Raw genomic sequence first — 23,129 nt, forward strand, 5'->3', positions numbered from 1 at the left:
ATTTATCTAATCATTTTCATGTACTGGGTAATATAAACGAGGCTTTTCAAACTGAAAGTAAGGGCAAATAAGGCAAGTTCATTAAGGAATATGGATCTGAAGTTGATAACTAAGCATTTCCTTTGGGTTTTAAATTCAGTTCAAATGATAAAAGCATATATATATATATATATATATATATATATATATATATATATATATATATATATATATGCTATTGCATATTAGAAGCTTTGTATTCTAGTAAATCTTGAGAACTGCTGCAGTGATGCTGAATGACACTTATATTCTCTTATATTAGCAACATGAAATTCTGTTCTACTTATCTCTCCTTGTGTAAGGGATTCAATTCATAAAGGTTGTGTCTAAGAGATTTTTTTTTTCTTTTGGAAAAAAAGTAAAATTCAACAATCGGTTATCTCATTGTGGCTAATGTTTACCTATATTTGATTGTATATATATAATTTTGATATATATATATATATATATATATATATATATATATATATATATATATATATATATATATATATCTTTTCTTAACCCTTTTTTTCCTTAGGAATGTAGATAGTTGATTGTTATAATCAGGGCATACTTTATTATAGCTTATCATAACTTGATGTTGTGTAAAAGTTTTGATTTCTGGGATGTATATAGTGTAACTGCTTTATCCTTTCCTTTTAATCTGCTGCTCAACCATGAGTAAACCTGCATTATGAATCAGTGTTAAAAGATCTTTTCCATCATTTCGTTTTGGTGCCTGTAGCATATTTATTAATATAGAACATAACCAAATACAGAGACCTTCAAATAGAATGACTGTGTCAAAAGAAAGCAAAGGTAATACCAATAGTTATAGGTGTCCAAGCACCACTTGGTCACCATAGATATTGACAGACTCATCATCAGTCAATTGCAAATGGCAGCTTTACTCGAAATAGCTCACATATTGCAACAATACCTCTAACACCATCAAACATCAACACCTGCCTATCTCAAGTCTTTGGAAAGGACTTGATAGGTGGATAAAAATGCCAAATCCAGTTTGAACATCTGACTAACTGTGTGATGAACCATAATTTATTAAATTTGCATGCTGCCTGACTGGCAATAGGTCATGATTTAATACTATTGCTCTTCAACATTCCAGTAGCTTTCCATCCATCTCTTTTCCTTTTTCCTTCCAGGCACAGTTGTTTTTTCTCATGGTGAACAAAACAAAACAGTTTTATTGCAAATAGTCCTGAGGTGTTTGCTGTACATCTGCCGCTGTATATGTATATATATATATTCTGTATATATATATATATTCTGTATATATATATATATATATTCTGTATATATATATATATATATTCTGTATATATATATATATATATATATATATATATATATATATATATATATATATATATATATTCTGAGGTTTTCGTGGGTGTTTGTATATAGATCTTTGGTTACTCGGGTTTTCTCCCGCGTAAAATTGGAAGTGTCTTGGCGACGTTTTGATGAAGTCCCATTCGTCATCTTCAGGCTGGTGTTTTCAGCTTAGTGCTTCAAGGAGCAATGTGTGGTCTTTTAACTTCCTTTTAACTGCCAGTGGGGGTATGAACTGATTGGGTGGGATCTTGGCTGTGTTCTGATTGGTTAGGGGCTTGGCTGTGCTCTGATTGGATGGGGGGTTGGCTGTGCTCTGAGTGGATGGGGGAGTGTTCTGTTTGGGTGGGGGCTTTGTTGTGCTCAGGTTAGTCTGAGTTGCCGGGGGATTTAAGATGGTGGGTATATATGTAGATATATATTGGAAAATTTGCATAAAAATACGACTCCTGGACATGTCTATGGTACGAATAAAATACGAACACCAGGAGAATATAAATATAAAAATATACTTTACTAAAAGCTGCCAAGCTTTCGTTTGGAAACTCCAAACATCATCAGGGCTAAGGAGCCAGTAAACAATGATGACTTAAATGGGTTTTGCCGGCATCTGCACCCAGCTCATGGACCGCGTCACCGGTCCCGGCCGGTTAATTAGTGTTCCAGATGTTTCTTTATTACTCTCCTTGCACTTCCTTCTATGGTTCTTCCAGATCATTCCTTCCACTATCTCATTACTAACATTCATCTCCTCCACCACCCCTTTATCCTTATTTCCTTCCATAGTACTGACCCTCATCCCCTTTTTGTTTTCATTTTCCACCCTGGGGGCATCTGTTTCTCCTCTATCAGTATTACAGGCTTCTCTGGGCTCACAGACGCTCCCCCCCCCACACACGCTTTTCTCAATCCCTGCTCCATACTCTTTCTTCTCACTCCTCCACTATCATGAGTAACTTTCATACGGGTGTTGTATATTTGGGGGTCTATGCCCTCCTCCTCCGTCCTGGCAATCTTCGTGTTGACAGTTCTCCACCGTTCCATTTGTTTGCTGCGTGATCGGGTGCTTACTCCGCCTCTCAATTCATCATTCCCCTCCTCCTTATCACACGCTCTTCCCCATTGCTGGTAGGAATGGCATTCAGGCAGATGCCAGGTCTCCGGATCTCTGCATTCTGATTCCCTGCGTTCTCACTCTCCTCTCCTGTGCTCGTCTTTGGGGGGACTTCAAAGTGTTTGTCTCGGGGGGGGGGCTGGATCGTTGGTGGGGGTATTCCTTGTCTGCAAAGGGTCCAGGCAGAACACCGTGTCTCTCCCTTTCACCATATGCCTAGGCAATATGGTGAAAGCACAGCTTGATTGTTTAATATATATATATATTAAACAATAAAATATACGAACACCAGGAAGTTACAAAACTATAAAAAGTTTTAATAGAATAAAACCAGAATAAAACCAAGCTTTCGCTGGCTTCTGCCCGCATCATCAGGGTAGCGTCCAGTAGATGGGAGAAGCTATTTATAAATGTGGCGCTCTTTGCGCCCAGCTTCTTGACCTCGTCATGGGTCCCAGCCAATCCACCTGCGTTTTGATCATAGTTTCTGTATTGCAAGCTGTAATTTCCTCACTTTCCTTGCTTTTGCCGATACCGCAGCTCTTCCTCCCTTCTTTGTATGACTGTAAGTCGGGGGGACTCTTTAATTCTACGTAGTTAAATGTGCACTGTCTGTGTTTATGTTGTTTATTCTCCTCATCCTTCCTGGTGTTCGTATATTTTATTTTTTAACATGAGTCTACCCAGGAATCACCGTTTTGTTTTTAATATTCTTAAAATATTCTTATATATATGTATGTATATGTATATGTATGTATGTTTTCTGAGGTTTTCGCGGGTGTTTGTATGCAGGTCTTTGGTTGTTCGGGTTTTCTCCTGCGTAAAATTGGAAGTGTCTTTGCGAAGTTTCGACGAAGTCCCACCAGCCTGAAGATGACGAATGGGACTTCATCGAAACATTGCCAAGACACTTCCAATTTTACGCGGGAGAAAACCCGAACAACCAAAGACCTACATATGTATGTATGTATATATATGTGTGTGTTTGTGTGTGTGTGTGTGTTTGTGTGTGTGTTGCTGGACTGGTAAGAACAGAAAGCTCTTTCTAGATATCAGTTACTTTTTTAAAAAAGACTAGTGTAATTTCCAAGAATTAGCTAGCATCTGAATTCATCCTGGAAGATAATAAAAGGAAGTTCACTTAAACGTGTTACACATAAGATCAGAAATGCAGGCTTTCTATCAAAAATTATGTTTTTTAAAAAGTAAGAAATTTAGCAGAGGCTTAAATAAATCTTTATGCATCAATTACTGTCAGTAGCATCTGCAAATTGTCATATTTGTCAAAATAATGAAAGAAGCACCACAGTGCAAGCTCCACATCTTTGTGACACATGTATAATTCACAACATGGATGGAAAAGTTGCAGGACTTGCACTGTTATTCCTCAATGCTGCTTGTACTAATCTGATCATCCCTCCTTACCCAGGAAAGGATTCTGATGGTTACCATTTTTGTTAAGGTTGTAACTGCCTAAGCTGGGGGTGTCAAACTCAATTTCATTGAGGGCCGCATCAGCATTGCGGTTGACCTTGGAGGGGTGGGTGAGTGTGGCCTACTGGATGGGCGTGGATGGAGTGGGTGTGTCCTACTGGGTGGGTGTGGTCAGCTCTACATCATTCGTGTCAAGGGGGCTTGTGGGGGCCTGGGCAGGAGTGAGACAGATCTGAGGGTCTCTGGCAGAAAGGGGTGGGACCAGGGCAGCACCCATCAAGCCGGATATATGAAGTAGGCGAGGGCCATTTGCTGGCCACTTTCAGGCGATGGTGCATTTCTTCATTCCTCATAAAGAGTGACACCTCCCCAGCATGCACCCAGGGGGTGGGGCCAACACAGCAGGGGCTGGTTCCTCGCTGTTTCCAGATGGCCTTGTGGAGCTAACACTGAATGCATTTCAGCATAGATAGCTACCACAAAAGTGTACATTGGCTCCTGGCTGGCCTGGGCCAGGGCCAAGGCAGAGGGGGATGTTCCCTCACTGTTTCCAGGATGGCTTCACGGGCCACATGAAACCACTTCGTGAGCTGCATCCGGCCCCCAAGTCTTCTGTTTGACATGTCTGGCCTAAGCCAATAATTTGTGAGCCATGTAGCTCTTGCTAAAATAGCAAAGCAGACAATGGAAAAGCATTTCAAATTGTTGCTAGGAAAATAACACAAGCACCACTTAAGGAAGACTATATGTTTCTTACTTATATATTTCCAAAAACTGGTAAAGGAGCACTTTTATTATCCCTAGTGCCTTATATTAATATTCTTTGTTATGAAAATACCCAGTTGCTTTAAAATAACTGATATTTCAATAAGCAAATGCCATTATGTCTGTTTAGTGATTATCATATCAACAATATTTCATCCTATTGTATCTTAAAGCTCACTGAAGTATACTTAATGTTTTAATTCTGGTAGCATTTAACAGCCCATTATTTTATATAAAAATAAAGTTCCTCCATTTATATTGTAATAGCTATTCATTCTAGGTGATCTTGTGTAATTATCTCATTTTGAGAAATAATTTTTAAGGAATTCTACAACATAATAATTTACTTGCTTTTTGATACTTTGGAATGATCTATTTCCCATTTAGGAAATGATCTTCAGAATGGAATTCTGGGATTCAGTGAAGAAACCCAACATGGTCTTGTGCTTGATGAAGATTCAGAAAAGAGGAAAGTGGAACTCTTTGTCATCCGACAGCCAAACAGGTGCAGGCAGCAGCTATCTTCATATACTGTAATGTGTTGTGTTAAATCAAGGATTATAATTGTAAGCAGGATAGGTTGTGATTGAATCTTAATATGAAGCCTAGACATTTAGAAGTCCCAGAAGTTTACTGCAAACTGGAAAATTGCTTCATAAATTTAGAATACAAGTCAATCAGTATATCAGAACTGAATAAAAAATGAGAGAATTAAATTTACCCTAATTCATACACATAATAGCTGATAGGTGAAATTAATTTCTTTGCAATGTGCACATATTTACTCTTTGGCACTTTCTTCAGGAAATTAATAATGTCCTTTTTATATTTTTAAGTGCTGATCATATAATCCCTTGTATTATATTGGTAAAATCAAAAGCAGCCCACTACTATATTAGGTCATTCCCGTTATTATGAAAAATTTGATTTGAGCAATCTTTTCTAAAGAAGATTTGAGATTTAGATCTTAATGTTAAAAAAAATGGACTGTCACTGTTATTGTTTCTATTTATGCATGAGACCTGTGTGTGCTCACCTTAACCCTTTCTGGCCCATGCTATGATTCTCATGCACCTGCAAGCACACTCTTGCCCCCTTGCAGAGTCCACTTACCAACATCCAATTTATTTGCTTGCTGGTCTGGGACTTATAATTTCCCACTGGCTTCCCCATTAACTTGTTGTGGAAGTCGCAAGAAGTTGCCTTGCCTAATGATTATGGAATTCACTTAATGATGGCAACCTGAATTGTAGGGATTGCCATTGCTAAATGATGTGGTTGTACTTTATGACTTAACAATGGAAATAACAGGGTAAACATTGTTCATTTTTATAAAACACAATTTTGCTATGGTAAGCAAAAGAACAAAATGAATGTGAGGGTAAAGATTTTTTTTTATGTCTATCTGCATCGATGCAGTGATTTTGGTTTGCTTTGTTAATAGGGCTTTTGAAGATGTGAAAGTGTCTTGGCGTGTGACTTTTAATCAAACATCAGTTGTCCTGCAGAGTAATGGCACCAATCTGGCAAATGAACTGATAGCTGTTACAGGGGTTACTACTTGTAATGCTGGCCAAATACAGTGCGTAGTTTCTATTGAGATTCAGTCTGATAATGTGAGTACTTATAATGAATTAGTCATCTCTCCTAACTACTTTTCCACAAATATACTAAAATGTGTGAAATAATGAGAAGCTGGAGAATATTCCTTGTTTTTATTATCATATTATCTGAGCTATTGGCTGAGAAGCAGTAAACTTTTTTATTTAGGAAAGAATCCTCTATATTGGATCTTCTCTTTTGTAATCTATGTGAGATCCCAGCAGTAGGAATCTGTCCACTAATCAGGTTTTGTATAGAACATTGGAAAATTGTAGGATTTTAGACATTGTACTGATATTTGTTCCTTTTTAAGTAGCATTTATATTCCAAAGATCAATAATTTTTAGAGCTAACTATAGATAGCACAAAAGAGATTTAAAAAAAATTCTTTCACAAATTTGAAGAGAACAAATTTTCTAATTTTTCTGTGTACTTAGAAAAAAATATGAAAAGTTATCAATTGTACTTGAAACAAGTTTGAAAAAACTTAAATTAATTAATATTTTTTCCATTGAAGAGTTCATTTATGCATGTGTACTTTCCCAGAATAGCTTTTAATGATTCACAAACAAATTATATGAATGACAGCAGGATTTCTATCCAGATTCCTAGTAACAGTTGTTTTTATAAGGCCAAACACATAGTCCTATGATTTGGAAAGCTCACTGCACAAAATATAGCAAAATTATACTAGGAAACATTTTTTTAAATTATATATTTCCTTTAATTGGAAAATGTGCAGTCATTTGATTGTCTGTTTTGATTATCAGGTGGCTGAATCTGAGATCTGTTTTTTTGCTGAACTCTATGACGTGGGGGAAGGAGCAGCTTTAAACGAGAGTACCAGATTTGCACATATTATAATTCTGGAGAGTGATTCTGTACAGAAGGATCTCATCTACTTTGCTGTGGGGTCTCGTCTAGCTGTGGCCCATATGAAAACCACTTCAATTAGACTCCAAGTGGTTAGAGATTCTGGTACAGCATTTGCTATCTCAGTTGACTACAGAACTCAGGTAAGACAGACACATGAGTATATCTTGCAGTATATCTGGATGTCATCTGATGAAATAAGCTGCAGCTGCAGCTCACAATAACTAATGCCTTTTAATAAAATTCCAATTTTAGACTTCCAATTTTTCACATGAGTATATATTCGGTGATGCCCTTATTTCTTCTCTAATTAAAAAAAATCTCTCATACAAAGTATTTTCATATTTATTCTTTGTTGAATAGTTGCAAATTAGAATAGTGGTTTGTAATAGCCTGATAACTTTTTCTCTTCCTAAATGTTAGATAGATATTTTGCTCTGAAACAAGTCAAGGGTATATTTATTTAATACATGTTTGCCTAAAGGCTAGTTTACCTGTTTTATTCATAGGGAAAAATAGTGCCCATTTGAAATTCCAGAAATTACAATTGAAATCAATAAGGTGTAGATTTCATCCAAGAATGGCAGTTCTTTGAAAACCTGGTGCACATATAGTTGTTTGGATTTAGGAGAAGTGGTTTCAAAACCTTCCAGCAAAATTACTAATTTAAATTATAAAATAGTCATTATCTTATAGCCCTAAATGACTGAAGATGTCTTATGAGTGAACAACAAAAATTGAAAAATAATTATGAACTGGAATTGAATGAAAAAAAATAATTGTGAAGTTATTTTGTTCAGAATAAGTGAGGACATTTGTCACAGTGGGTCAACTCCCTCTTTCTGAATTGTTGTTGTTGTTAATTGTCTGACCCATTGCGACCCCATGGACAACGTTCCTCCAGGTCTTCCTGTCCTCTACCATCTTCTGGAGTCCATTTAAGTTCACGCCTACTGCTTCAGTGACTCCATCCAGCCATCTCATTCTCTGTCGTCCCCTTCTTCTATTGCCCTCAATCTTTCCCAGCATTAGGCCCTTCTCCAGTGAGTCCTTCCTTCTCATTAGGTAGCCAAAGTATTTGAGTTTCAACTTCAGGATCTGGCTTTCTAAAGAGTAGTCGGGGTTGATCTCTTCTAGGACTGACCGGTTTGAATGCCTTGCAGTCCAAGGGACTCGCAGGAGTCTTCTCCAGCACCATAGTTCAAAGGCCTCAATTCTTTGTCGCTCAGCCTTTCTTATGGTCCAACTTTCACAGCCATACATTGCAACTGGGAAAAGCATGGCCTTGACTATATCCACTTTTGTTGGCAGGGTGATGTCTCTGCTTTTTAGTATGCTGTCTAGATTTGCCATAGCTTTCCTCCCCAGGAACAAGCGTCTTTTAATTTCTTGGCTGCAGTCTCCATCTGAGGTGATCTTGGAGCCCAGGAAAATAAAATCTGTCACTACGTCCATTTCTTCCCCATCTATTTGCCAGGAATTGAGAGGGCTGGATTTTTGCACTCTCCTTCTTCACTGCATCAAGAGGCTCTTTAGTTCCTCTTCACTTTCTGCCATTAGAGTGGTATCATCTGCATATCTTAGGTTGTTGATATTTCTCCCGGCAATCTTAATTCCAACTTTTGATTCATCTAGCCCTGCGTTTCTCATGATGTGCTCTGCATATAAGTTAAATAGGCAGGGCGACATTATACAGCCTTGCCAGACTCCTTTCCCAATTTTGAATCAATCAGTGGTTCCATGTCCAGTTCTCACTGTTGTTTCTTGACTCACATATAGGTTTCTCAAGAGACAAATAAGATGGTCTGGTACTCCCATCTCTTTAAGAACTTGCCACAACTTGTTGTGATCCACACAATCAAAGGCTTTAGCATAGTCAATGAAGCAGAAGTAGATGTTTTTCTGGAACTCCCTAACTTTCTCCATGATCCAGCGTATATTGGCAATTTGATCTCTGGTTCCTCTGCCTCTTCGAAATCCTGCCTGTACTTCTGGTAGTTCTCGATCCACTGGAGTCTAGCTTGTAGGATTTTAAGCATAAGTTTACTAACATGTAAAATGAGTGCAATGGTGCGATAGTTTGAACATTCTTTGGCATTGCCTTTCTTTGGAATTGGAATGTAAACTGACCTTTTCCGATCCTGTGGCCACGGTTGAGTTTTCTTTCTGAATTAAGAGATTGTAAAACCCATCTAGCATAATATCAAATAGATGCAGAAAAATTGCTGTCATCTGTTGGTTGTCTGTTTTTGTGCAGCTAGGTATGGTAGCTAATTCATTTTGGATTTCCATGATGGATTCTCCAGGTGACAGTGTAAAACAGAATTAGAGTTTGTTAAAAGCCTATATTTTTTTCTTTCTTATCTTAATTGAAGTTACTCTATCTTTGACTATTGAACTAATTATTGGTCTTTGTGAATTAACTGCTTTTCGTTTTTGCCAGTTCCACCACGCAAATGGAAGAGGTGGTGACTCATTTAAAATATCCAGGAGAATTTTTTTTATAACTTCCTTGCTAATTCATCACTGTAAATCTTTTAGCCAAAGATTAGGTTAGCAGTGTTGTTTAACTAAAACCCGGGATATAGATTGAAAATTGACAAGCCAGTACAGGTTTTAGGTGGGTTTTTTTATATATACTCTGATATTCCTAAAAATTATTCTAGTACTGAGAAAGAACTAAATCTGGATTCAAATAAAATATAAAAATGCTGTAATACCAAAACTCACAAACAATAGAATGGTCAGAAAACATTATATTACCTGGGTACTTTCTGGAATTCATTTCTTTTAAGCATTCCTGTGTTATGCTAAATCTCTTTATACTTACCAAAATCAGGAACATCTGTACCAAAATGCAGATAATCAGTTAAAGAGGTAAGGTGCCCATTCAGCAAGGTACCTCTCCCTACATCTTTCTATATGTTGCAGTAGTATTTTGGTATGTTATCTTCCATCATTATCATTTCAAGGCCTTTTTCATTTTGTTATCGCAATTAGTCCTTTAAGTATTAGGCTTTCTCCTTCAATCTCATCCTGACTCTCAGATCTTTGTAAATGTTACATAGCATTAGTTATTAATTTGACACTTCAAGTGGTGTTTTCTTCCATTTAATCTGTATTTCATATAGCCAATAATAGAGTCAGTGTGGATACTTGACATAATGATCAGGCCATATAATTTCAACATCCTTGTATCTTTTTTGTCAAGAATTGAAAGAGTTGTCATTTTAATAAACTGCAGAGAGAAATTGTATTAATACCCCTGCATTTTCCTCTTCACACTGCATAACCCTAGTGGCAATTCTATGGCAAGCATGTTGCTTTTTCTGTATTCCTCTTTGGAGATATATTGTCACTAGGATTAAATCTAGAGCTTTTCTAGCTGAACATTGGTAATTAAATATAGCTATCTACATCTAGATAGGTAAAATATTCAAGATTTTTATTAGAGTTAATAAATTATTCTACATATGTTAAACACAGGCTTTTGTCACAGAAAACCACACTCCATAGTATCCCATAGAGGAAAGAACCAAACAAAAAGATAAATAATCTGTGGCTTGGAATCTTTGCAAACTGAGCTTATTGAAGGCTTTAGATTTAATTATTCATAATACCAGAGCACAAAATTAAGTAACTTCAGTATGTAGAGGACAAGAATATATAGTACATAATTCAGTTGAGTTTATATATACATAAATTCAGCTGAATTATGTGCTTTCTCCTCTTATCCCCTCTTATCTCCTGGCCAGCTGTTCTTGATGATTATAAGTTAATAACTATTATACTATTATAATGTATTACAAACTATATTTTTACCTAGGTGCATGTGCACTACAAATATGCCAACTGAACATAAGCATGTAGGATCTTGTGACACTGAAGCATGAATATGTAATGGAAATATTAGGGTGTAGATATAGGTTGACTCTGCTTAGTTGCTGCAGGATGAGGTGCCATTCTGAGTTGATAAATGACCTCCATGTTGCTAATTCAGGAAATTTTCCTTGATCACTATTGGGCAAGTGACTAGCTGCTGAGTAGCTAGTAATACCCTATGATAATACAAATAGTTGATAAACTGGTAAAAAATAACAAGTGTATGTTTATAAAATATGGTTCCAGCTTTCTTTTGCTCAAGTCCTGCCTACAGAAAGACAGATACTTTAAAAATACAGTCATATCATCTAGATATCAAATTCAGTCTTCATCTCTTGCCTGCCCAAAATGATGCCTAAAGCAGTTTATTTTAGGCATCACTTTCTCCTTGGAATTAATACTGCTCTGTTAGTGAAATCACAGAGGTACCTAGTTCTTAAATCATTTTACCAACCATTGTGGACAATTTAAAATTTTGAAAATTCTCTCACTTGGTGATACAGCATTTTTTTGCCAGAATAAATCTGGGCTAGATATATGGGATTCTAGAACACAATGTTACAGAGTCTCTATCACTTACTGGAGTCTTTAGAAATGTTGATAGTTTGAAGCAAATTTGTTCTGACAAATTGCAACATAATTAATTTTTTACCTAGACATTTGTTTCTTGATTTCCAGGAGCTGTTGAGACCTGAACCTTTTGGTCGTGTAATCATATCTCCTGCCATTTCTGGACAAGATTTTATTGCATCTGAAGGAACATTGTCTTTTGAATCTGGAGAGAGAAGCGCTCTACTGAGTATAGTACTCATCCCAAAGAGTGGATATCTGAATTTATTTCCTAAACGCTTCCACGTTATGCTGTTCAATCCTATAGGTGGTGCCAGAATTGATAGCATCTATGGTATTGCCAACATCACCGTTGTCTCTGATTCAAACTCCCAAGCAATCTGGAGTCTGACCGATCAGTTGTTTCAACCACTTGATGATATTATTTTGAATTCAATCCTCCAGCATTTAAATATCCAAGTAGTCACAGAAAATACAGAAGAGCAACTTGCTGCTGTGATGTATATCATAGATAAGGTCCATATCTTGTTCTCCCTTCTGCAATAATTAAATAATTTCTTAGAATTATTTAATAATTTCTTAGAATTAGGAAATCTTAATCTCATTTGTTCTTTGAGAAATGAAGCCAGAATGGTAAAAGCTTTGATCCAATGATTGCTTTGTTTCTAAAAGTAGAAATTGTCTGCATTATTGTATATAGGGTCCATAAGCAGTATTTGCTTACTTAGATGAAAGTTACTCATCCAAATGAGTAACTGAACTGAAGTGGAATGAACAGATGATATACAATATCAGTGTTAAATTCCAATACATTGATCATGACATAAACTATCTTTACTATGTATTCAAGATTAGTCCTCCATGAAGTTTTAGATGTGGCTATTATGTAGGGGAAGAGCTCTATTGAAATCAATGGCAGTTACTCTCAGTGTTTATTAAGGATGCTTTTATTTTATGTTTGAAATGCTAAATTCATCAATTATTCCAGTATAAAAGAATCAAAACATTTTAGACACTGAACATTTTTTTTAAAAAATTGCTTCTCAAGGTAATATCTGAAGGAGAAATACAGGCACTCGCTGATCAAAACAGAAATCTTCTATATGAAATCCTCTGTGCACTAGCTAATCCCAAACGTAAGGATACTCGAGGCTATAGCTTCCTTGCCGATATTACTGAGAAATTTGCTTTTTCTCTTCCTGTTGGTGAAAAGTGTGGCTCACAGGGTGAAAGGTATGGCATTTTCTACATATATACTGAGTTCATGTTAAAGTGATATAAATGTTAAAGATTAGTTGCAGGTCTGTGTATGTATCTTGGTATGCAAATAAGCAAATTGTTCAATATATCTAATATCCTATGAAGTGAATCCTTTAGCACTCAAGATCAGGATCACTTTTTTTTTACACTTAAGTATTGAACTAAAGTCTGAAGATAATACTAATAAATTAATATTTGATATATTATTCATTTTATTGCCAATGAGCCAATACATTAATATTATGAGCAGCCATGAGCATCTACTACACATTTTTCCTTGCAGATAGTAATTTTCTGATTACTTAGCTTGTTGTTACTGTTCTTGTTTAACAGAGGTAAAACCATCCTTGACCATTGCCCTTATATTGTAATTACATCCCATCACTGGTATCCACAACAAATCAATGGGCATAGATTTGATGGAAAAGATGGGGATTTCATTAGAGTTCCTGACCATTTGTTGGAAGTTTCTGCTTCATCCCATTCTAATGATGCAACCTGTAGGTTCATTCAAGTCACTGAATATAGTAGCCAACAATGGTTTACAGCAGAAGGTAGAGGAATTGCCCTAAAAAATAAGGTAAACTATGTATTAGATCAATATCCTGTGAGTTTTGTTTAATTAGAAATGTCAAAGTTCCTTATTCCTTATCTTACATCCAAGTATTCATTTTTTAAATTTTACCACTCTTATAAAATGGGATTGCTTTTGTTTCATTTATGACATATTGGTTTTAAAAATATTTTAATGTAATTTCATCTGAATCAGCAGCCATATTAGTAGCATACTGCTGTTTTCTAACTTGAATGGCTTCTCATATGGTAGTTCATAACATCAAGTACATAGAAAGTAGTAGGAATATTTGCTTACAGTTGGTAAACAAATATGACTTGTGCAGAATACCAAAGAAATCTGTTGCTAGATGAACATTATTCTCAAAGAAAAGATTGAGCATGCATCTTTTTAATCCCGCTATACCTTGATTCTCATTATTTGTATAATGGCTTTTCACTGTCTCGTTGCCTGTGATAGCATTCTGGGCCTATCTTAGTGTTGCAAGAGAATCTGCTGCCAGAATCTGTAAGGCAGTTTCACAGATGATTAGAGAGCCATTTCTTTCTACTGACCTAGCTATCAGTTTTTACAACCTCAAATGCTCTGTCAGAGACACATTTATGAACCTTACGTAAGTTAAGATGAAAACTATTATTGAGAAAATGCTAGATTCTGATTTTGAGTTCCATGAGCAACTCTGAGTGATTGTGTTGATTTTTAATGAGACATGTACATGAACATCTATTGACTATCTTAAAACATTTTACTGGAAAAAAATTAATTGATTTGTACAATTTAGGATGATGCAGTGCTGCAGATTCAAAGGAAAATATGTGATTCAGAACACCTATGGGAATGCACCTGTCAGGAACACCTTAAAACATCTGTGTTTTCTGGGTTTGCATAACTGATCGCTGTAGCTGTTATACTATTCTAAGAAAGACACATTTGATTTAAGGTGTTTTTGATAAATGCCATATGGATGTCATCCATATCTTGAAACACATTCCTTCCTTGGAATCCAAAGTGCTACCCAGCCTTAACAGAATTACTTTCTTGCTTCTTATTTCAGGGAGAATCCATGTAGAAATGTATGTACATAATTATAACAAAAACTTATATGAATGTAAAACAGTGGTTCTCAACCTTCCTAATGCTGCGACCCTTTAATACAGTTCCTCATGTTGTGGTGACCCCCAACCCCCCATCCAGCTGGCCGGGGGGGGTATCAAAAAAAGAGGAAAAAATGGGAAAGTATAGGTAGTCCTCGACTTACAACAATTTGCTGAGTGACTGTTTGAAGTTACAACAGCACTGAAAAAGCAAATTATGATCATTTTTCACAGTTATGATTGTTGCAGCATCCCCAGGGTCATGTGATTTACATTCAGATGCTTGACAACTGATTCATCCTTATGATGTTCAGTGTCCCAGGGTCACATGATCAATGGCCAGGGGGCGTGGCCAGCTGATCACTCAGGTTACAGAGTGCCTGTGGGGGGGAATTTGTGGGTCTCTGGGATGGGACTGGGGTGGGTGCCTGCCTTCCTTCCCTCCCTTCTCTCCCGTTGTTCCTTCCTTCCTTCTTTTCTTCCTTTCCACCTCCTTCTTAGTCTCTTCCTCCTTCCCTCCCTCTCCCATTGTCCCTTCCTTCCTTCTTTTCTTCCTTTCCTTCACCTCCTTAGTCTCTTCCTCCTTTCCTCCCTCTCTCCCATTGTCCCTTCCTTCTTTCCTTTCTTTCCTTCACGTCCTTCTTAGTCTCTTCCTCTTTCCCTCCCTCTTTCCCATTGTCCCTTCCTTTGTTCCTTCCTTTCCTTCACCTCCTTAGTCTGTTCCTCCTTCCCTCCCTCTCTCTCATTGTCCCTTCCTTCTTTCCTTCCTTCACCTCCTTCTTAGTCTCTTCCTCTTTCCCTCCCTCTTTCCCATTGTCCCTTCCTTCCTTCTTTCCTTCCTTTCCTTCACCTCCCTTAGTCTCTTCCTCCTTCCCTTCCTCTTTCCCATTGTCTCTTCCTTCTTTCCTTCCTTTCCTTCCCCTCCCTCTTAGTTCCTTCCTTCCTTCCTTCCTTCCTTCCTTCCTTCCTTCCTTCCCTCCCTTCCATTGTTCCTTCCTTCCCTCTCTCATTGTCCCTTACTTCCCTCTCTCTTCGTCCCTTTCTTCCTCCCCCCCCCCTGTGCCGAGGAAGGGACAAGGGGAGGGGGACAGGCTGCCAAAGGCAGAGGAGTGCTCTGCCCAGCTCACTTGCTCAGCTTTGCCAGAAAACAAGCCGCTTGCTGTTAGCAGAAGCCCCAGGATCAGCGCCGGGCTACAGCTGATTCACGCTTCTGCTAAATTAGCAAGCGGCTTGTTTTCTAGAAAAGCTCGAGCAAGTTTGCTGGGCAGGAGCCAAGGAGAGCTGCTACAGCTGACCTGCTTCTTGGCTGCTTTGCAAAAGGGTGGATCAGCTGTAGAGGTTTGCCCCAATCCTGGACAAGAGGGAAGGAAGGAAGGATGGAAGGGACAAGGGGAAAGAGGGAGGGACAAAGAGGGAGGCGAAGGAAGGAGGGAAGGAAGGAAGGAAGGAAGGGACAAGGGGAGAGAGGGAGGGAAGGAGGGACAAAGAGGAGGTGAAGGGAAGGAAGGAAGGAAGGAAGGAAGGAAGGAAGGAAGGAAGGAAGGAAGGAAGGAAGGAAGGGGCAATGGTAGAGGGAGGGAAGGAAAGGAAGTTCCAGCCAGGAGAGGCTTGCCAGCCTGGCTGCTGAGAAACAGAAGAGCGCAAAGCCAAGGAGAAGAAGGTGGCGGTTTCCTCCCAAAGGGGGCTCCTTTTCTCCATCCCTTCCCTGGGTTTGTGGGGAATTTCTCATCACCAATGCTGACAGGTGCTCCTTCAAGCCCGCCATGAGCTTTCTCGCCCCCTTTGCTTCTCCCCCCCGCTTTCATGAGGATTGTGGCGCCCTTGGGAAGCCGATCGTGCTTTGAAGCTTAGGAGAGGAGGAGGAGTCCCTTCCTCCTTCCCTCCCTCTCTCCCTGCCAAACCCCAGCGGGCTTGACCTGAACGGGCAGAGGAGGAGTCGAGGATAGGCAAAGAAGATCGGCGGCTGTACGCCAGACCTCCCAGCTGACAAGCGCAAGTTGGGGATCCCCAGCTGATGGGCACAGGAGTAGAGTGCTGCGGCGGCCTCCCCTTCGCTGACCTGTGTGCACGAGAAGAAGTCAATCCGGTTGCTGCACAATGAGTCTCTGGGGAGGGCAGGGCCTTGCTCTGCGCCTGCGCTCTTCATGCACCCCCTGCAGGGCACATTTGGTAGAGTTCATGCAGACTGCCACCAAGCAGCATATTTTCCACAAACAAGTGAGGTGGAGCAGAGGGGGGGAGAGAGAGAAGGTGGTTGACAAGCCCTGCCTAAGACCATCGGAAATATGTGTTTTCCAATGGTCTTAGGTGACCCCTGTGAAAGGCTCATGCGACCCCCCCAAAGGATCACGACCCACAGGCTGAGAACCACTGATATAAAAGGATTCAATCAACAGTTGGACTATTTCAAGTTTTTATACATGAGGCTACCCTTGAAAACCCTTTGGAAGCTGCACCTGATTAAGCATGTGGCAGCTTGGATTGTTATGGCATACCAAAGTTTGCTTTTCTAACATCTGCATGGCTACAGCTGTGTTGGCTATCAGTTTCCAAACATAATTCAAGGTGCTTTTCAAAAACCATAGATAGCTTAGGGCCTCAGGAGCTGCCTGCTGCAAGGGGAATCACCCTATCTACCGGTAGTAAGATCAGGGAGAAGAAGGTACATTAAAGAAATGGCATCTTCAGGGACTTCATTCTCAAGTCTTCTCAGTGATGACCCTCTTCACAGGACTGTTCCATCTCTGTTAATTTCAAAGAACATTAAACACAGCTCTTCTGGAGATAGATAGACTAGATGGAATATTGACTGCCCACAATGTGTGAGTTCTTTTTATTGTTGTTGGAAGAATTATTCTTGGGTTTTTGCTATTTTTTTTTGTTATTTCTAAATTTTTAACCTTATGAATTTAAAGAGGTGGTAAGCTGCCCAGAATCTTAGTAAATAAATAGTTTAAACTATATGATTTTACACTTGCTTAATTTATATATCTCTTAAGATTCTGAAGGTTGCATTCTTAAAATGAACTAATAATATTAAAGACAACTGGTTCTGTAATATGGCATCCATAAGATAAGGGTTCAAATCTTGGCATATTGTCTGAGATGGAATTGGGGCCTGTTTTTTAGAAAGCAGATCCATCTCTTCAGAAAAGCAAATCTTTGCATTATGAAGTTATAGTCACTGTATCTTTAGAAGGATAAAGGGGAAGTATTTCAAACTGATACCTAATAGAGATTTGTAATCTTTTAAAAGGTGTTACTGCTTGAAATAAGATAGATTTGAATATTTAGTGCAAAATAATAATCAAGAATCATGAATATTTTAAAAGCAAAAAATGTCTATCTTTCCCATTTCAGGTTTTTTCAATGAGCTTGAAGGGACAGAGTCTAGTTCTGCTAAAAGATAATAATCAGGTCATCTATCGGATTTATTCAACAGACAGTCATATAATTCCTCATAAGTCTTTGTGTCTTCTTTGGAATCAGATTGCTGAAAGGTATATTTCTAATTCTTTGTGTGCTTGTCAATCACACAAACACATACATATATTAGTTATATGCTGCTATGTGGATGTAAAGTGAAAGAGGATGTTTCATAGAGGATGTGAGTGTACTCAGTGCATCTGTTGGTACTTCTTTAAAGAAGCTGTGCCTTTTCCTGGGCTCATACAATTCTTAGAGTTCCAAGAACATGTGGGGGTGCTGACATGTGAAACAAGTTTATTGGAACCTATAATGCCTTCTCCTTAATGTGTTCCAGGTCTTGAACAAGTGCCTTCTACATGGCTACTATATAAATTCAGGGAAAGGTGGAGTTTCATTAACAAGACACAATCAGGTTTCTGCTTTGATCTGAAAATGTACACATAGACATGTAATGGTTCCTGTACATAGTGGTTTATATACTTTTTAAATCCCAATCAAGATTTGATATGTTAACCCAGTTAAATTCCATATGTTTGAGTTAATCTGTGGGGCATTGGTTGATAACCTTCTGAGAAAATCTGTTTTAGACTCAGGTCTCAGAAGTCTCCTACACCCTTATGAAATTATGCTTTCCCGTAAAGTTTGGCATCGATCTGATTAAATTCTAAACTTTGTCTTGACTTTATAATCCTTGTGGCCAATCATGCATTATTCTAGCTAATAAATTCCACAACACAAGGAACTATATTCTGGTTTACAAAAGCATTTTAGTTCTGTTATAGATCAACACAATTCTTACAATGTTTGTTTACATTTTTGACATTATTGATCAAGTTGAGAAATAACAAATTAACTGCCAATATTTGTTTCTTCTATAGTTGGCTGTCTAATACTCAATTCTGTAAACTGATGGAAGATTCCTCCGATTACGTGGAATGCTCGTGTTCACACATGTCAGTTTATGCAGCTAGGGCACAGACAGACAGCTTCTCTTCTTACAATGAAGCTTTCTTTTCTTCTGGTTTCATCTGTATTTCTGGTCAGTTATGTTACAGTATTGTTGATTTCTATACAGATTTAAAAAGATAATATCAGAAGTTCTTTTAGAAAATCACTGTGTAAGTAAGGAATATAAGGAAAGTTTAGAGAGCTATTTTAGACACGCACAGTGAAGATGCTGACCCACATTTTTTACTCCAATTTCTTTTTGCTTTTAAAAGATGATAGAGAATGGACTCCTACGATTCCAACTCTTCCTTGGATCTTTCAAAATAATTGTGTGATTGTTTGAAACCTCACCAAAATAAATTGTATTTAATGATAATATCCTCAAAGAAGACCTTATCTTAATCAAGAGAAAATGCAAATAAAAGAATTTATGCTTCCTTTGGTTATTAGTCAAGAAAGTCTCAGTTGATATAACTTATTCCAGCTAATTAGAATTCATTTCTTTCTAAGTAGTTAAAAGTGGATAACTTTTGCCCAAAGATTACTGCTCAAATTTCTAATTTTATTTCTATACACTTAGGGGACATTCACACATTATATTTTAGTTAAGGTATTTACTATTTAGATGTTTATTTAAGATAATTATATTTGACAAATGTAATATATCCTAGAAGGATAATAGTACAAAAGTGATTGAAATTCATAAAAAAATGGAATTTGTTTAGTTATTATACCACTGTTCTTCCAAAAGTAGCCAAATAGCTTATTAAATTAAATAGTTCTGTGTTATATAGTTACTTCAATATATAGTCCTGCAGGTTATGAATTCCAGAAGATAAATTTTCTATAAATGCAATAAAAGTACTTAGAAATGCAATAATGCAATAAAAGTAAATGCAATAAAAGTACTTAGAAACAGGAGAAGTCAAGAACATCCACCAAGCTGCAATTGGTGGCAGAAATGATTAACATTACAGTTTTGCAACTTAAACTCTGCCTTTTTTATGCTTGTATTGTGACATTGCTTTGTGGCATTATGACCTTCTATTGTACATCATGACCTCAGGTTGTTACCATTTGGACAAAACCTTGTCTTGCTGTGCATACCTTGGTCTGCAATTTATGAAATGATCTGAATCATTTGGCTAATTGAGTAATTGAATTCTACTTTTATTTGGTTAAAACAGGCTTCATCTTGGCTATATTTTCATATTTCTTATGTACCAGAACATCAATGTTTGCTGCTAAACTCCTCACTCATATGATGGTTGCCTGCTTGGGTACTCAGGTAGGAACATGTTTAATTTAATATAAAGCTCTCTATAGCCATATTATCCCATGTCTTAGTTTATACCCAGTTTCATTCTATATACAGAATAATAGAGTTAGAAGGGATCTTGGAGGTCTTCTAGACCAATCCCCTGCTCAAGCAGGAGACCCTATGCCATTCCAGACAAATGGCTGTTCAATCACCTCTTAAAAACCTTCAGTGATGGAACACCCACAACTTCTGGAGGCAAGCCTTCCCGCTGGTTACCGTAAATGCCGGCGTATAAGGCGACTTCCGCGAGCGCTGAAATCGGCGCCAAAGACGGGGGTCGTCTTATACGCCGAGTCGTCTTATACACCGGAAATACTGGTAGTTTCCGGCGTATAAGACGACGTTCTAGGAATGCGGCCCGGCTATAAAGACGGGGGTCGTCTTATACGCCAGGTCGCCTTGTACGCCGGCATTTACGGTAACTGTTCTCACTATCAGGCAATTTCTTCTTAGTTCTAGGTTGCTTCTCTTCTTCAAAGTTTCCATCAGTTACTACTTCTGCTCTCAGGTGCTTTGGAGAAGAGGTTTTCTGGTGGGATAGAATAATCTCCAGTACATGTAATGCCAGCAAGCTAAGGGGTTCTTCTTATCTCAGGAGCAAGGAGCATCAAGATAGAAGTGAAGAATTAATAATAATTAGATAAATTTTAGATAATAATTTGTCAGCCATATGATATAGACCAGATTAAGAAGCAGACACCATATCATTTTTATTAAAACAGCTACAGTATAGTAACAGAATCACAGAAAGTCTGAATGTGCTTTCCTACCCTCCCCTTCATGAGAATTAATGTGGTGGGAGGGGGAAACAGTCTGAGATTTTTGTAAACTACTTTCTTGGCCTGGACTCAAGCCTCATTTATCTAAATGTTGCCTTGGAAATTGATTTTCCCTCTGCCCTTTAAGGCCATCATCTTTATTCACTACAAATAGTGAATACAGCTCTCTGGTTTTTTCTGACATTATATCTAACATGTTCAGAGACCTCTTATCAGGTGGGTCCCAGGGGGGCTCTCTGCTGTGGCACTTGCCCTATGAAATGTTCTCTTCCTAAAACTCAGGTTCGCTCCATCCTTTCTATCATTCAGGGAGGCCCACAAGACCTGGTTATCTCACCATTCCTGGGGTTCTGAGGAAACCACAGATACTTTATATTCTCTTCCTGTGGGTTGTATATTTTATTTTTATAGTATTTTTCAGTTTTAATTATATTTATATTTTATAATACTTTTTAATATGTTTGCAGTTTTGTTGATTATTGTATTCCACTCAGAGTCATTTTTGTGATATAGGAGACCATATAAATGTGATTAATAAATAAATAGTGTAAAGACCATCCCCCCTTTCTCTCTCTATCTATCTATCTATCTATCTATCTATCTATCTATCTATCTATATATATATATATATATATATGAATAAAAGAATAAAATACGATCACCGGGAGGGTTGAAGTAAGAATACTTTACTAAAAATATACTTATACTAAAAAGTTGCCAAGCTTTCGCTGGGGGAACTCTCCAGCATCGTCAGGGCTAAAAGGCCATTACAATAAAGGTGGTTTAAGTAGGTTCAAGTAACGTTTGCGCATGGCTCCTAGACTGTGTTACTGGCCCTGATTGGCCAGCTGATAACCAAGATGTGTCTATAACGTTATGTTCTTTTCTTTGGATGCCCTTCCCTATCCCTCCACTATTGGTCTTTGGAGGCATTAGTAACCTTGCATCCCCTCCTCTTCCGATAATACCAACGCCTGCCGTATCGGGGGGAGGATTCAATCTGATGTTTTCTTGTGTCTTATGATGGGGATAGGGTTCCACTAACTGTGGGTTAATATCCCTTCCCAATTGTATACCTCTCTCCTCCTTTGTCGTGTCAACAGCTCTTATCTGAGTATGGTATGCCTCAGCAATCATGTCTTTATTCCCCACCCCAGTTCTCCTTACATCCTTTCCCTCCCGTTGTTTGGCACTCAAACCGCTCTCATTACTCCTCCCCTTACTGATCGAGTGGGTTGTCATTCTATGCTTTCTCTCCCCTCTCCATGTGGGATGCTCCTCCTCGTTGCTATGGGCAACCGCAAACTCCGAGATTTTAACAAGTCTTTTAGGTGTTCCGGCTCCACTGGTATCGCTTCCTCCCTCCTGGGGGTGTGTGAGCCTCACATGGGGTTGTTGGGCGGTGCGTAGATCATCTATATCAGGCGCCCCCTCCCTTTCTTTCTCCGTGCGCGGGGAGTCCGTAGCCTCTATTCCAGCGTCCACATGTTGTGGTGGGAGACATAATTATGCCTGGGAGTCGCATTTTTACCAATATTCTTGAATAACCAAAGATTATATATATATATATATATATATATATATATATATATATATATATAATCTTTGGTTATTCGGGTTTTCTCTCCAGTCAAATTGGAAGTGTCTTGGCGACGTTTCGACAAAGTCTCATTCGTCATCTTCAGGCTGGTGTTTTCGGTTTCGTGCTTCTAGAAGCTATTATAAACCATCAATATAACATATTGAATATGTTATATAAATTCATTATGTAACTAGAACACCTCTCATCTACATATTTCAAAAATGAATTGGCCCTTGATCAGTTTCTAGAGGTAAATGCAATTGCTTGTTGAATTTACATTTTCAAATGTTTAAAACAGCAACATTTTCTACAAATGTGCTCAAGCTCAGTGATATTCACTTGGAAAAAGCAAGGAGAAACCACAGGAACAATATCTTTCTAATCAGAAGGAGAATGAGCAGTTGATGCATGTGCTGTATACCTTTGAACATACCACCAAACATTTCCATTTTGTGTCAAAAGTGCGATTTAAAGTGCCATTTCTGAAATTCTTCAGGCTCAGTACAATTATTTCCTTACTTAGAT

The 23,129-nt window shown here is 38.0% G+C and overlaps 1 protein-coding gene across 11 annotated transcripts in view; it reads left to right on the forward strand.

The window, feature by feature from the left end:
* ADGRV1 (adhesion G protein-coupled receptor V1) overlaps positions 1–23,129 on the forward strand; it is a 255,607-nt gene that overhangs the window by 127,560 nt on the left and 104,918 nt on the right. For all 11 annotated transcript variants that reach the window (XM_039348036.1, XM_039348042.1, XM_039348038.1 and 8 more), the window contains 9 exons: positions 5,078–5,195; positions 6,135–6,306; positions 7,063–7,308; positions 11,726–12,133; positions 12,666–12,850; positions 13,211–13,457; positions 17,906–18,045; positions 18,853–19,013; positions 20,110–20,210. In XM_039348036.1, coding sequence (XP_039203970.1) covers positions 5,078–5,195; positions 6,135–6,306; positions 7,063–7,308; positions 11,726–12,133; positions 12,666–12,850; positions 13,211–13,457; positions 17,906–18,045; positions 18,853–19,013; positions 20,110–20,210 — 1,778 coding nt within the window. The remainder of the gene's footprint in view (positions 1–5,077; positions 5,196–6,134; positions 6,307–7,062; positions 7,309–11,725; positions 12,134–12,665; positions 12,851–13,210; positions 13,458–17,905; positions 18,046–18,852; positions 19,014–20,109; positions 20,211–23,129) is intronic.

Source organism: Crotalus tigris, unplaced genomic scaffold (assembly GCF_016545835.1).
Source record: "Crotalus tigris isolate CLP2741 ecotype Arizona unplaced genomic scaffold, ASM1654583v1 scf7180000018115.866842, whole genome shotgun sequence".
In the NCBI taxonomy this organism is placed as follows: domain Eukaryota; kingdom Metazoa; phylum Chordata; class Lepidosauria; order Squamata; family Viperidae; genus Crotalus; species Crotalus tigris.